At 40.4% G+C, this 16,691-nt stretch overlaps 1 protein-coding gene across 1 annotated transcript; it reads right to left on the reverse strand.

Moving 5' to 3' along the window:
• Nucleotides 1–526: 526 nt before the first annotated feature.
• On the reverse strand, nt 527–9,170 carry LOC143930817 (uncharacterized). Its single transcript, XM_077455427.1, has 2 exons — nt 8,527–9,170; nt 527–2,982 (listed from the first exon to the last, which is right to left on the reverse strand). Exons 1-2 carry the CDS (start codon nt 8,655–8,657, stop codon nt 1,059–1,061), a joined length of 2,055 nt encoding a protein of 684 aa, XP_077311553.1. The 5' UTR covers nt 8,658–9,170; the 3' UTR covers nt 527–1,058.
• Between the last annotated feature and the right edge of the window lie 7,521 nt (nt 9,171–16,691).

The raw sequence follows: 16,691 nt of genomic DNA on the forward strand, positions 1-16,691 counted from the left end.
GAGGAAGTTAGAGAAGTCTCCTAAAGATTGTGTTACCCAGCCGTTTTCTGCAATCATCCTGGTGTTCATCATTTATATTGCTGTTTACTCACAGCAGTGAGGTAATTGCATAATATTTGCACTCTATTGCACGGATCATCACGGATGGATTGATTGCCCAGCACGCTGCACGTTTTACTTAGTGCATTTACCGAATTGCATGATCTGACTGTGTATGGGACATTTTATCTTCAATCACGCTGGTCACTTGAATTGAACATTTTATATTTTTCTGTTATTTTAGTACCTGGTTTTGCTTCTTTTTATACACTTTTTAAGTATATCCACTCTTTATATGTTTTCGTTTTTTAGGTTTTGTATGACAAATTTGCGTTTTTTGCACATTTAGTCACTTTATGGTCCTTGCACTAGCTATCACTTCAACGTATAAACTGTTAGGTAGCCCGACTTTTCCTTGTGGCCTAGGCTCTTGGAGATGGCTCAGTGGAAGTCCTCGCCGGCGAGATAACCAATGACTCATACACAATTGTGATGCTGAAATGGTTACAATCTTTTAATTCTGGTTTTGCCGTTTTTATATTATTTTTACAAGACTCTGCCCCAATTTTTGGGGACCAATCAAAATTATACACATTAGCTCACATTATTCATTTAGCTCATTATTCTGTAATGTCTTGTGACCTTAACCTCTGTATTTCAAAGCTTAAGTTCAATAGTTTCTTACTTTCTGTTATCGTCTGCTGACCATGACGTGCCAGCCACAACTTCCTAAAAACCAAGTCTAGCCTCAGTAACAGTGTACAGAGAGGAAAACCACAAACAGATGCGTCCTGAAACAAAGACATTTTTACAGAAATAGATAGACATGATCATGAGATAATTCAGTATTAAGCAATCTATCATGAGATAGATTTTCAAGTTAAAATTGTATCAAGTTAAAGTTTCTCTAAATTACTTAAACAGATTAGCAATCCTGTATTGGTATAAGCAATATATCTCCAGGGTAAAAGCAATAATCAGAATCAACAATCAATAACGCAATGTATTATGGAATCTCCTTACAATCCTCCCTTTGACCATTCGATATTATCGAAATGGTCATTCTCTACCTTTCTGTTTTTAGGCCTCATGAATTCATATCCTCCGGCCTCATGTTCCTGACTCTCGTACCATACAGTGGGATCTCTGGAAATGGAAGTCAGCTTCATGGTTTCGGAACGTGCTTCGCTACCCTTCCTGCAGAGGCATTTGAGTAACATGAAGCATGCATACAAGAACAATATAAAAAGCAGTATGGTGAAAATAGTCATTGCAGTGTTCTTCAACCATGAAGTGAGACCTCCTAAACTGAACCCTGTAGAGAAAGGGTCCCAGGTTTTCCCAATGTCCCTTGCATCCTGTTGTAGCTTGTTTACCTCTTTTCTGTGTTGTGCAATTATGTCATAGTAATCAGGGATCTCGATACTTGTGTTATGTATCCAGGTGCAGCATTCATAGTCCTCAGTAATTTCACAGAGGCCAGTGAGGGCTGCACTCATGCTTTCTATAGCCAGGTCATGTAACTCTAGTTGTTTCCTAATTGCTCTGGTTTCTAGGTTTAGTTTTGTGATGTCATCAGAGTCCTTTTCCAAGATCTCATCTATGATTGAAGTGTAGTTGTTTAGTTTCTTCATCAAATCTATTCCCCATCCTGTCCAGGAAGGAAACCAGGCCCAGGTCATGTCTTTTTCTAGGAACATTTCTCTTTTCACATGGTGCTTTAGAGGGTATCTTGGGTGGGCACTAGCTTTAAGTAGGTGTCCTTGTCCATTATCCCCCACTACTCCCATTATAGGGACTATTTTAGCAAGATAACACCACCCTTGGGGTTCCTCAGGAATCCATGGGTAACAGAGCTTGCCACAACAGATGTAGGTTGTGTTGCCTAGTGCTAAGGGTCGTTGACTAACAATAGTCCTTGCGCCTTTTGAATATCCAGATGTCGTCAGCAGAGCTAATAACTGTGTGACCGGGGAGTGGGAGCTAGAATTAAAAAGGTCATAGATGGTAGCATTAATCACAGGGTCTGTGGTGTGAAAAAATGAGTTATCGGTAAGGGAAGCCATGGAGACATTAAGTTTCGACCATTTGCACACTTCAGCTCCCCTGGAAATGTTTCCCATTATGAAACACCAATCTGGAGCATGGCTTCTACCCACGATTTGAAAACTGAGGGGCTTTTTGGGACTTTTCCTTATGACATTGGCAAGAACAATAGGGGGTGTTCCATTCAGGAAAGGAGTGATGTTTAAGGGAATGGCCATTAATGGGATTCTGGCTGTATTAGGGTGGAGTTTGCTGCATATCCAACATTTCTCAAAACCAGACTTTTGTGCATAACTGTACTTAAACTTTAACAACAACATTCTGTCGGTGAAACCTGAAGGGGGTTCAGTGGGGTGTATACTTCTTTTATATTTTAAACTAGGTGGTGCATTGGCTGTCTGCGCTTTCCCACATATGCCTTCTAGTAGCCCTGAATCTTCTGGATGGTACACACAATTTGCTATCAACCAAACAGGTATGAATACTATCAGAATCAGACATGTCCAGAGGCATAATGTTTTTCCTGACACGAAAGTGGAAATCATTTTTGTCAGGTTCTGTGTACAAAGTTCTGTTACTCGTTTCTTCCTGTAGGTGTGGGATTTGTCTCGTTCAGAGAGATTTGCTTTATGCCTTCTTGAACGTCCTTCAAGTTTGGTTGCTGTTCCTGGCCAGAGGAGTCCTGGGGTGCTGGAGGCGGGTCTGGGGTCTGGGGTTGCTGTGGACACTTCTTTAGCCGGCTGGCGTGGATCCAGGTGTTTCCTAGATCGGTCAGTACAGCAGTTCTGGAAACCTTCTCTATCTTCCAAGGTCCAGAGTAGATTGGTCCGATCCTCTTTTTGTGGGCCAGTTGCTTGACTAGCACTTGATCTCCTGGGATGAAGGGGTGTGTCGGCTCTGTGGGAAGAGGAGAAAAAGTGACAGAGACATGTTCGTTCATTTCCTGTAGCATACTTACCAGATTTTTCACGTACATTTCCTGTTGGGAATAGATGTTAATGTCAGTATTTTGATCTAAGAGGGGCAGCTCTATGTTTGCAGGAACTCCCATCAAAATCTCAAAGGGCGAGAGTTTTGTTCTGGCATGTGGTGTTGTTCTGATCTGAAATAGGACAGAAGGAAGGTAATCCAACCATCCTTTCATGGTGCCCCCCGTAGCCTTTTTTAACTTGTCTTTAATGTTCCTGTTCATTCTTTCCACTACCCCTGCACTTTGTGGGTGATAAGGGATGTGCAGTTTCCACTGTAAGCCTAGTAGCTTAGCTAAAGTCTGCGTAACAGAGGAGCTGAAGGCAGGTCCTCTGTCTGACCATATGGCCGTTGGTATTCCAAACCTACAAACCCAATGGTTCAGTATGCATTTGGCAGCAATTTTAGCAGTCTCACCTGCACACGGAATAGCTTCAACCCAGGATGACCATTTACATACGATTATGCAAAGGTATCTCAAATTGCCCCTTTGTTTGGGCATGTGTGTGAAGTCTATTTGTAAATCTGTTAGGGGACCTAGGGGTGGGGGCAGGTGGCCATGTAATCCATGATGTTTCCCTTGGACATTGTTTTGTGCACAGGTCATACAACTACTGGTGAGGAGTTTTGCCTGTTTATTTAAGTTGTTTGTACAGAAAGACTTTGTGTATATGTTCGTTAGGGCGGTGGTACCTATATGTCCTGGACCATGGAGATAGGAAAGTATGAGAACACTGCTTGCTTCTGGTATGCCCAATATCTTCCCCTCTTTTGACCAAAGACCTTCTTGGTCCTTGGTCAAACCATCCTTGACCCAAAAAGAAACATCCTCCTTTGTAGCTAATCCCTGTATTTGTGCCACAATGGTTTTAAAGTTGGGTGATGTAAAATGTTCTTTGAAGAACATTGTTGTGGGGGCTGGCTGACCAATGTATAGGGCAGCGGCCTTTTTTGCTTCTCTGTCTGCCAGCGCGTTTCCTTTGGAAATTCTGCTGTTATTTGATGAATGTGCCTTTACCTTGATGACCGCTATCCGCTTTGGGAGAAGAATCGCTTTCAAGAGTGCTTTAATTTGCGTAGAGTTAGCAATTGGCTTGTTGTCAGCAGTTCTAAATCCTCTATTTGCCCATATTACGCCATAGTCATGTGTGACCCCAAAAGCGTACCTACTATCTGTGTAGATGTTTACCTCCTGATCTGAGAAAAGTATGCAAGCTCTTGTGAGCGCCTCCAATTCTGCTACCTGTGCCGAGGAGGGTGGTAAAGCTTTTGCTTCCAACACCACATCAGGGAGTTGGACAATGGCGTACCCTGTCAGGAATGTTGCATCAGAGGGGCGGGAGCAGCTGCCGTCTATGAAGACGTCCTGCACTCCTGGCAGGGGAATATCAGTGAGATCTGGGCGAGGGCTGGTTATTGCTGCAACCTGTTCAACACAATTGTGTTTCTGATCAGGGTCTCGTGGCAGCCTGAGCAAAGAATGCAAAAGGCGGACAGTGGGATTACTTGGTGGAGCGTGTTTGAGGGTGAGGTTATCAGTATTCAGAAGTGTGATCTCATACCCACTAAGCCTTTGTGTTGTCATATGCTGCGTGTTCATGTTTTGCAGGAGGTGAGTCACTGAATGAGTAGTGTAGAGAGTCAGCTCATGGCCTAATACTGATTTGTTAGCTTCTTGAACTGCCATTGCACAAGCAGCAAGGTTTTGTAAACAAGATGGCATCCCTTGTACTTGGGTAGGCAACTTTTTTGAGAGATAGGAGACTGGTCGGTACCCGGTTCCATGTTGCTGTGTTAAAACTGCAGCAAAGGAATTTCCCGATACCACACAGTATAATTGAAAAGGTTTGCCATATTCTACCAATCCCAGGGCGGGGGCCTGAGTCAGACTTTTTAACAAAGCCTGAAAAGCATGGAGCCTTTCTGTTGTCCAGTCTATTGTCTTTGGGGCGGTGGATAAGGTAGCCTCCCTCAGAATGCCATCATAATATGAACAATCTGGGATCCATTGGCGGCAATATACGATTGCGCCCAAGAATGACAGCAAGGTTGCTTTGTCTCTCGGAGGACTGAGAGCCTGCAGGGCTGCGGCACGTTTGGGGGATACTAGCCTGGTTCCCTCCTTCAAAATGCATCCCAGGTATTCTACCTGACTTTGACACCATTGTATCTTCTTCCGTGATGCTAGGTGGCCTGACCTGGCCAGGTGATGTAACAGAGATGTGGAATCGACCGCACAATCTTCAGCAGATCGACTGCACAGGAGCAAGTCGTCCACATACTGTATTAGTACCGACCCGCGCTCAGCAGTCCATGACTTAACTGTCTCATTAAGGACCATGGAGAAGGCTGCCAGACTGTCCACATACCCCTGAGGTAATCTTGACCAGGTCAACTGCTGAGCCTTTTTTCCCCATTGCCATGAGAACGAGAACATGGGCAATACCCCTTCATCGATCGGGATGCTAAAAAATGCATTTGCCAGGTCCACTACTGTGTAGCAAAGGGAATCAGCAGGTATTTTCAAAAAAATGAAAGAAATATCTGCCACCAAAGGTGGCAGAGGTATAACCTGCTTGTTGACGGCCCTTAGGTCCTGTACAAGCCTCCACTCCCCATTCGCCTTTTTCACAGGGTAGATTGGTGTATTCCAGGGGCTTATAATGTGTCTCAGAATCCCCTTTGCTATGTAATCATCAATTAATGGTGTGATGCCTTCAATTTTTTCGAGTGGCAGGGGGTATTGCTTGTGATATTGTACTTCGGCGTCTGGACGCATTTGTGGTGTGTAAGGTGTACAGTTAATAAAACCCACACTCCCTTTGTTTTCTGCCCATATGGCATGTGTTTCTAGAGTGGGTGGTAATGATGCAAAGAGTCCCCTGTAAGTGTGTCTCTTTGGAGCATGTAAATCGCAAAATGGTGAGCTGGCAGTGAGGGAGCCCCCTCTGTCAAATTTAATGGTGATATTCAGTTTTGAGAGTAGGTCCCTCCCCATTAAAGATACTGGACAATCCACAAGGACAGCAAAACTCTGGGTACATAGTTCCTGCCCTTCTGGAGTAGCCACGGGCAATGGTGGAGTGATGGGGTGGGTAATTGATGTCCCATTTATACCAATAGAGTTTCCCTCAGTACAGTGCGGTGTGTCATATATGGCATCATTCAAACTACTGAATGTAGCCCCTGAATCTAATAATAGACATATCAGGTGTTTGTCTACCCGCAATAGTACCTGCGGAAGACTTTTCCACGATGGATTATAACACACAAGGCTGAGGGACGGGACATTCTCTTGGCATCCCTATTGTGGGGTCCGCCGAGCGGATGGCCACTGCATCGGGATGCGTGGGGGTGGTCTATGAGGCTGAGGCTGGTATTGGGGTTGTGGTGGGTGAGGATACCTGATATCCTGAAGGCGATGTGGGGTGGTGTTTAGATTCCTACCTCTTCCTCTCTGAGCGTTTGTTCTAATTCTGTAGGGACATTGGGACTTCCAGTGTCCCAGTTCCCCACAGTTAAAGCATCCCTGGTCTGGTGGGTAAGCCTGATCTGGGGGATAAGATTGCATTGGTGGATAAGGTTGCATTGTCATTATGTGGGTGGGCGGAGTCTGGGTTGGTGTCAGGGAGGGAAAAATGCCACCCTTCTGCTCAAATACCCCTGATGTTTCTCGTGATCTAGTATCCTTTCGTATGCCTCTAAATCTTCCCTTTTCCTCTGTATCCTTTCTTCCTCTACCTGCTGTCTCTTATTAAATTCTTCCTGTTTCTCCTCCCATTCCTTTTCCCTGGGGCTCAACTTCCCGACTCCTTCCTCTTCCCCCTCTTTCAGGGTCTTTCCGTCCCTTTCTTCCTTAGTTATCGCAGAATATTCTCTCATCTCACCTTCCCTCTTATCCAGCTCTCTTTTGTACTCTTCCAGCTCTTCCTCCCTTCTAGACATTTTCTGCTCTAATTCCTCCTTTCTTTCTCTAAGCTCTTTTAACTTCTCTTCTAATTCCCTTTCCATTTTTCTAATCCTCTCTTCTTCCCTACTTTCTATACCTTCTGTCCGGACTTCCTCTTTCCTGCTTCTACTTTCGTTTTCCCATCGTGTAACTTGTGCCTGATCAGCTGCCCCATACACTATGGTGGCCAACACTGCTGGGTCTAAGGATGGATACAGCTGAAGACATGGACCCAATGTTCCATCTTCCTGTTTAACCATCACATAAGGGGGGGTGGTGGTGCCTCAGGTTGCTGAGATAGGGCGGGTGAGTTTACAGGCTTTACTGTGGGGACTTTAGTTACATACTTTGTTTTATACTTGGCTAAGCATTTATTCCATGTTTTGTAACAATCTTTCATGTACTGGGTGTCTTCCCATTTCCCAGGTGGATAAGAGTGCTTGTGCACCTGACACACCTTGCCCACCTCTTTCCATTCATCCTCTGAACAGGGACCTAGTGGTCCTGGGTCATGTATTCCCAGCTGTTGGCACCGTTCTCTGACTTGTGTCCAAAAAGGTTCTACCTGTGGCCCCGGTAGTGTGTTTTTAACATACTCATAGGGGGATGGGTTGGCCGTGGTCTGGGTTGCTGCAGAATTCCCCATCCAATAACCTTGGTAGGGTGTGTCTAGTACAGGGACAGAGATGAAAGCAACCTGTTTGTGCTATAATCTGTTCCCTGACTTGTGAATATGTCCCCTCGTCTGTTATTGCTGTGGGGCTGATATAGCTATGAAGGTTAACCCTCAGTACTCGGTATAGGAAACCCCTCCTCGTGGTAGGATATACTCCCCTTGCACCAAGTCGGTATGAGAACCCAGTTGGTCTAGTAGTTAGCAGGATCCACGTCCTGTCAACACTAAGGAACAGTAAACCAAAGGTGCAACGTGGGCAGGCGGGCGCTATCTCACTACAATCGGGTTCCTGATTTATGTTGTTCATTTAGTGCATATATGTGTAATGCCTTAATTAAACCCTTCAAATCAATACAATATTCTACATTCAGTTATCATACATATATATACCATACACTTATCTCTAATTCTCTATACACCCTAAATACTTACGGTGGCACCTAAAAGAAAAACAAGCAAAATCTTATATATATATATACATACAATGGCCAAATAAAGTTCATTACATCAACATGTCATTATAAGTGCACAATATTTCCCCCAAAAAAAATTGGGCGTCCACTCAGCCACTCCTTATACTGCGGGCGTATCCTATACTTCCCGAGTTTTAAACACACTTATTATATATACCTCTACCTAACATACTCAATACAGTCAGACCAGCCTAGTCAGACTACTCAAAAAACCCAAAATACCTGCGAGCCCCTCTAACCTCCCAAGGGGCCAGCCTAGCCCGTTGCGAAGGCACAGTTATGTAAGTGGGTGGATATACAAGGTTATTTGAACAAGGTAAGCACCAACACCAGTTACCAAAAAAATAGGTAAAAAGGAGCAGAATGTGCCTTACCTGTTCAAACAAACGCAAGACCCCACTTTCCTGGTACCAAAACTGTTAGGTAGCCCGACTTTTCCTTGTGGCCTAGGCTCTTGGAGATGGCTCAGTGGAAGTCCTCGCCGGCGAGATAACCAATGACTCATACACAATTGTGATGCTGAAATGGTTACAATCTTTTAATTCTGGTTTTGCCGTTTTTATATTATTTTTACAAGACTCTGCCCCAATTTTTGGGGACCAATCAAAATTATACACATTAGCTCACATTATTCATTTAGCTCATTATTCTGTAATGTCTTGTGACCTTAACCTCTGTATTTCAAAGCTTAAGTTCAATAGTTTCTTACTTTCTGTTATCGTCTGCTGACCATGACGTGCCAGCCACAACTTCCTAAAAACCAAGTCTAGCCTCAGTAACAGTGTACAGAGAGGAAAACCACAAACAGATGCGTCCTGAAACAAAGACATTTTTACAGAAATAGATAGACATGATCATGAGATAATTCAGTATTAAGCAATCTATCATGAGATAGATTTTCAAGTTAAAATTGTATCAAGTTAAAGTTTCTCTAAATTACTTAAACAGATTAGCAATCCTGTATTGGTATAAGCAATATATCTCCAGGGTAAAAGCAATAATCAGAATCAACAATCAATAACGCAATGTATTATGGAATCTCCTTACATACCCCGAACTTGTCTTTGCTTCACTATATACATTTTGCAATAAGTGTACACACTTCATATATGTATTTTGGTCTATATGACAAATTTGCGTTTGTTTGCACATATAGTCACCTTATGGTTTATGCACTAGCTATCACTTTTATATATGCACAGAAGCATCATTTGACTAATTTATGCACAGTTGCACTTTGTAGTATTGTATAATTGCATATTTGTGGCTTACTACGATCATTTTATGGTTTGAAATTAGCGCATCACATTCTTTATTTTATTTTCCAGTAGTGAGAGACAACTCATTTAGTGATTGCTGCTTTTTTCCACTAGTTACTTTCCATTTTTCCATAGAGCGCAGAAGCTTTTAGATATACACACTAGGGTTTACAGCTAGAGAGTGGAGCGGAGTAGTTTATGGTGCCATCCTGGTGAGGATGAGGGATGACCTTAGTGCCGTCACTGGACTGTGAGCCTTCCATTCGTTTAGGGTATTGGTGATCTGTACTTTTAAAGGGGCGGCTAAATGGCAACTGGTATGTGAATGTAATACTGTATGATAAGGTTTCCGGAATGTTAAAACATGCTATACTATAGTTTTATTTTTGTTCTATAAGTTCTGAGCATTTGAAGAGTGAAGAACATTTCGACCCTTCATGTATACATTTAATGTAAATGATATAAGGGGTCATTATTTTCTGGTAAGGCTTTTTATCCATCCTGAGATGGAAACACTGTTGGATTTTTATTATATAGACTTTTAAATTGTTTTTGGACAGTTTCATATTGATTTTAACTTCATTCACCATTACTAGATGTTCATTTTCACTAATATAATTTTTTTAACACTGGGGTTTGAACAGATATGCACATTATAAAGTTGGGGCTTGGGTTTGGGGGATTTAACATACGTTAGTTGGTTTATATAGAATGTCAGATATTTCTAGCATCATTTAAAAGCCATGTTTCATAGCATTGTGAAAAGGGAGAGAAAGGGATTAATCCATTAGCATTAAAAGGACGGTAACTGAAAAACTGCACTTCCATATTTGTTAATAATTATAGTACTAGTGCTTTGAAGAGTAAAGATTTTATTCACACATACTGGTTTATGAGCCTGTGCTGATCATAAACACACATATAGACATTTGGAGAAAAAAACAAAAACAAAACACAAATGGTATACAGAAAAAGAGAATGTTTGGCTTTTGCTAGTGCATCTAAAAAATTCTGATTAGGCCAATTAGTTCAAAGTAAATTATATTCTGTTGAGGAACAAGATATGTAAATGTTGTTCCTTTGTTGAGAATGTCTCCAGTAATCAGTTCCGCCAGTAATAGAAAAAATGTTTACACGAGGGATTATATAAAATGGTACTACAAGAAATGTTATTTACTGGTTCTTAATACAATGTAGATGCGGAAAAATACCCAGGAATTAAAACTCTACATAAAAAAAAAAAATCCTTTATAATATTACCTTAACATATGATGACACTGAGGTTTTTAGATATTTGGTTACACATCCCCTCGCTTATGTGGATGCCCAAGGTTCAATTAGGAACCCTTTTTTCATAGCAGAGCAAGGGTTATATATACAAATATTATATATATATATATATATATTATATACATACACACACACACACACATATATATACACACACACACATACATACACACTGACTTATCTCCAAGGACTGTTTTCATAAACTTTACAATCCTTCATTGCAGAGCTAATTCCTAACACTGCACTGAATGCTCTACACAAAACTATCCCACTGTTGCCTCCAATGTGTGACAAACACAATGTCCAACCACTGCCCTCTTCACCAACTTGTGACAAATAGCTGGTCAACTCACATCATGAATAAGCAACAATGACGCTCTCAACTTCGCTCTGGACATAGATTTTCCAGCTTGCGGTACCATAATTGAAGTGCCAACAGACAGAGCGATTGTCAGTGGGTTTAGTTAACTAAGCAATTGACTCTTTATGTTGTCACCAATGTTCACAATATTAGCAATAGCAATTACTTTAGAATAAGTGTATGTAACACAGTCAGGGATTTACACTATATTGCTCTTCAAGAGACAGTAATGCATTAGTGACAAGTTTAACACTTTTCAAAATACTGTTTAATAATGAAAAGGTAAAAAAGGTGCAAAACATAAATAAATATATATTTACATAGAAAACAGGTATTACATTGGAAACAAAGAGACAACAATGCAACAGCAAAACAAAAGGGTTGAAGAATAGAAAATACTTATAAAGACCTGGTTCAGCAGAGTTCAGTCAACAAGCAAGATGGTACAATGGCTCTCATTAGACTTGACAGGTTTTCCTTGGTTTGATGTTAAACAAGAGCTGTTAAATGTGTTTGCAGTTCCCTTTTATGGACCTCGTGGGGGGTGTTGACAGAAATGGCTTGACCAATCACCAGGTATAAGGTTTTACCACTGGGATGTCACCAGGTTTATGACCATACACCAGATACAGTTTTACATAGGTATTATCTTTGAATATCTATAGAGTACAGTCTGCTAACTTGCATATTATTGTTCAACGTGGAATTACCTGTTGTCAGATGTCTACTTTACCTAGGAGGGCTTTGGCACCCACATACCAACCAATTTCTTTGCATTATGAATTCTGGATGATGGTACGGTTATATTATGTAAACCTTTATGCATTTGAGGCGATACTCTTATTGTGTTCTTTATTCTTTACCTTCTATTTTCTTAGTTCTTTACCTAGGAGGGAAATTGGGTCGGCTACGCTCGCTCATGGTACTTCCTAGGATAGAGATGTTTGGGCTCAAAATGCTGCTAATCAAGTGATAGAGAAAAATATGTCTTTATTCTGGCTGTACTGTTATTATGAGTTATAAAAATACACTAAAGTTTTGGTTCTTCAAGATGAGGTAGAGAGAAATGTGATTCACTAATGACTTCAGCTAGATATTTATGACAGAGAATTAGGAAGATGGATATCTTGCTTTTCCAATTACTCAAGCTTGCAAGTTTGACCATTTATGACGACACTGAGATATGTATTGGGGCTAGATTCTGCTAATCCTATGAAAGTACTGATAAGGAGTTTTGGAAAGCAGCTAAATGCTGTGGATTGTATACACTAATGTCCATGTCCTCAAAGGAGGAAAGGTCACTTCTGCTCCATCTCATATTCTGAGAAAAGGGCATAGGTGACCTGGGACCTGAACAACATGGCTGCCACACATAGATTTTCGTGTGCCCAGTACACAATATTGTTCCAATATTAACTTAACATGCAACGGCACTGAGGTTTTTAGATACATGGTGCATCCTGCTCCCCTCACTTACGTTGATAACCAAGGATCAATTAGAAATTCATTTTTTTCATAGGTTCCAGAGGAAGTGTTATATTATAATGTTTTTAAATAGGTTTTTATCTATCGCCTGTTACCGTGATCATATGCAAGACCTTGCCTAGAGCATGTGATCCACCCCCTTGAGGAGGTGTTTGCTCTGATACAAACTAGTCAGATGTTTTCTCACAGCCTCTGTCTTAATACACTGTATAATTGATGAATTGCCAAAAAATAAGAATGTATGGCTTAATCCATTAGTTCTAGAAGTTACCAATAATTTTAATCTAACAAATAGCCTGTTTGTATGTTGCCTGTTGTAAGTAAGTGTTTTTGTGCCAATTTGTGACTTTGAACTTGCAGCCTCTTTGGAGAAGTGTGTTTGGAGATAGATGGCTGTTGAGCTATCAAAGCTGAGAGGAGCTTGAAGCTGGAAGGATCCCTGTTACCTATGACTTGATTCTGCTGGTTACCACTAATGAAATATCTTATTGTTGTTTGGAGTGCGGATTTTGGGAGATCTAAGTGACGTTGTAGAGGTCCTGTTCAAGGGTGATTCCTAGTTCCTGATTTATGTTTAGGGATGCGGATGGTTTACATTTAAAAGCTTCTTATGCTTTGCTGTCTGGTAAGCGCATTTACAATTTGGTGACGGGCACTTGTTTACTACTTATGTGTGGAATCCCTGTGGTGTCTTGATAAGAACTACCAGAGAGGATTTTGTTTCTGCAACCTTCTTTTCTTGTCAATGAACTGTTACCACATAAAAGTCACTTTCAGTCACATTTGTATGTATATATTTTCTATTTTATAAAATTTTGTGATTGCATGAAATAATTGTAATCTTGTCAATAATCACTGTATGGGACGCAGTATAGAGAGTTTTTCTTGTGCCTTTTTGTGTGTGTATCCCACTTTGAGCTGCAGCCTCTTGATTCATTTATTATTTATTAATGATTTAGTATTTACTTATTTATTTATTTTATATCAAGCGCAGTTTACTTTTTTTATATTCAGTAGGCAATACTACTGCCTTCGTAGTGTCTGTTTTTTTGTCACATTTGAAGAGGTCAAACAACATGTCCAGGTGCCAGTAAAAAAGTGAGGTTGAGTAGGTAGTCCAAGTATCTTTTAAAAGCCACATTTCATAGTGTTTTTAAAGGACTTGCTTCAAATTAGTAATAAAAAAAGGTAACACTTCAAAATTTATTAATATAGTACAAGGACTTTGAAGATTGCTGATATATTTTTTTGACAGCCAACGTAATGTTTCAATGGAATACCGTGCTGCAACCACAATCTTAAAAAAAAAAACTCTTTGGCACCAATTTACAAGTTCAAAATTTGGACAATCCTTATCCAGGCCTGATAATCTAGGAATCCATATGTTCATCTTCATAAATGAAAAAAATAAAAATAAAATGAATGGTTACCTCTATTCATACAATCGAGGGGGATAGAAGAATACTCCACACTGAGACTATGTATTCTGACAACGGGGACTCAAACATTCCATTTAGATAGAAATCATTAGATTACCTTCTGAGAAGTTGGAGCAGCCACATAAGGATCAAAATTTGTCCGGTCCCTGCTAAACTGGCCAAATTTCGATTCATCTCCAGTCCAGTATTAGACAAATAGAACACTAAAGAAAACGACAAAAATACACCAATTTTATTTGCAGAAAAATTGTTTTTTTTTCATAAATGTTTCCACATAAGATCACTATCGATTCCACTCAAGATTCATATTTTTCTCATTGGCATAAATCTGAAAAATGTATGAACCTTGTGTGAAAACATTTTGCAATTGACTGTATTGAAAAGAAAAAAAATGCTTTCATCATGCAACATAAAAACTATATGTTATTTCTGAACTTTTATCTCAATGTGTCCTTATCTGAATACCTTAACCTATAGTATATTAATGCACAAGGCATGTTATAATCTCTTGAAAGCAAAGCTAATGTGAGGTGACAAGAAAATACATGTTTTGTACAGTAGTTTATTGTTTTCTGGCCAAAAATAGACTTTACAGCTATTTTTAAAATGTGATTTCCTGCTGACAATACAACACAGACCTTAGTGAACTGTAATCTTTAATAGCAAGGAATATTTTTCTTCTTTCTTCTTGTGCTGTCGAGTTTATTTTGAAGCCAATGGGATGTTAATATATAACGGCCTAATAAAGATGTTTAGCCACTGGCTGTCCGTGGAAATTTTTAAAATTTTTGAACAGATTAAAATCATAATTTTTTGCTAGAACATTACTTAGAACCCCCAAATGTTATATATTTTCTGAAAGCAGAGGCCATGGAGAATAAAAAGGGGACTTTTGCAAATTTTTAAGTCACACAATATTTGTGCAGCCATTTATCAAATGCAGATTATCATGGAAATATACACACAAATGAATTTTAATGCACCCAAACACAGTACCTAATTTTTGGTAAGATATAAAATAGATGCTAAACATGTCAAGAATCAAAATTTCACATACCCGTGAAATAGTGACGAACAAAAGTAACTAAACTTTTTCATGGGTAACACTTTAAAAGCCTTCATGGGTTATTACTTTAGCTTAAATTGAGAAATATGGTGCTAGAAATATTGCTTGCACTCTGATGTTCCCATAGATACCGCACATGTATGATCCAATTGCTGTTTATATAAATGTGCAACACCTATGTGCCTGTTTGCATTAGCGCAGGGTGTCAGGAATCTTGCTGCTGTTGCACGTCTGCGAGCGCCGGTGGGCTCTGATCTGCAGCTTCATGTGACCCCTGCTACCAGTAACCTGAGATTCTGTTCCTGTGTTCTGATCTGGCTTACCTTTGGCTATTCCTGCCTGCTGCCTGTACACAACCGTGGTTTGTCTCTGACTCTGATCCTGGTTGCTTCTCTTGTTAACACATGGTCTACCTGTTGCCAACCAAGCTTGTACTCTGACCTGTCTCTGCCGCTGCACCTTTCTGGTTTCTCTGTCCTGTGTGTATCTGTGCTCCAAACCCCTCAGAACTGATCCGTTGCACTGCCTGCTGTGCCAACCCAGCTCCTATACTGCCCGCTGTGCTGACCCAGCTCCTCTACTGCCTGCTGTTCTGACCCATTTCCTCTACTGCCTGCTGTGCTGACATCTCATCCCACCAGTCCTCATCCCTGTGGAATCAGGGACATCAGAGCAACTCTGCTGATTACCTAACTGCCAGGCACTCATACCATTCTGTACGCTCAGGTCCCCTGTCTGCTCTATTAGGGGCCACGAGTCAGATACATAAGGGAGGCCTTCCTCTTCATTACTGGGCTCATCCATAAGGTACCTGGAAACGTGACACAGGGGGACAGGGGTGCTTTTATATATTTTACTAAATTTTTTTACACTTTTTTCATTCTACTTTATTGCTATCAAAGACCCTATGTGATCGGTTTGGGCAGGTGACAGGTACATTTTATGGAAACATCAGGTATCCATCAGATCTCCTTAAGGCTCAGCTTGACTTTTTTCTTTTTTTACATAGAGGGGCTTGGAATAAAAATATCAAATAAGCTCTTGCTGTAATAAAAAATTACAAATAAGCTCTTGCAGGTACCTGCTCTCAGGCACTGTCACCCTTTGTAATAGCAGCATCAGACTTAAATAGGAAGAAAATAGCCCAAATGACTGCCTAACGTGACTTTACTTCATAAGCATATTCACAAAAAAAAACTTCTTTTGAAAAATAAAATGAATAAATAATTGAAATATTTTCAAACTGGCAGCAAGCCTTAAAGTTATATCTTAAGCCCTTTTCACATTTTATCTATATTATGCAATGTTTAAAGACACAGCTGGAAATGAGAGGAAACTCTAAGAAAGGGAACATTTCATCTTAGACAGTTGTCACTGAACATGTGCTCCTATTGGTTTTTCACCTCCTGCTTCGGTGACCGCTATAAAACCTTAGATTTCCCTTATATCTCCATGGTCACCAGAACTGGACAAAAAAAAGTCAATATCTCCATCAAGAATACAGACAGTAATAAACCCTGCCATAGGTGCTAACCCATTTTTCCTTAATCTAGAACCCAGAAAAAGTATGGTCTATATACTTTAACTGTGTGAACCTAGCTCTATCTGGATATCCTGGTGTTGATGCTGTAGGTAACCC

Source organism: Lithobates pipiens, unplaced genomic scaffold (assembly GCF_037356315.1).
Source record: "Lithobates pipiens isolate NorthernLeopardFrog02 unplaced genomic scaffold, aLitPip1_a1.2 Scaffold_25, whole genome shotgun sequence".
Taxonomy (NCBI): Eukaryota; Metazoa; Chordata; class Amphibia; order Anura; family Ranidae; genus Lithobates; species Lithobates pipiens.

Excerpts from the sequence above, each read along its gene's own strand:
- LOC143930817 (XM_077455427.1), bottom strand. The coding sequence starts at position 8,657 with ATGAGTCATTGGTTATCTCGCCGGCGAGGACTTCCACTGAGCCATCTC. Across the intron at positions 2,983-8,526 it reads TCTTGCGTTTGTTTGAACAG|AGCCGACACACCCCTTCATC; the intron begins GTAAGGCACATT and ends CTCTTCCCACAG.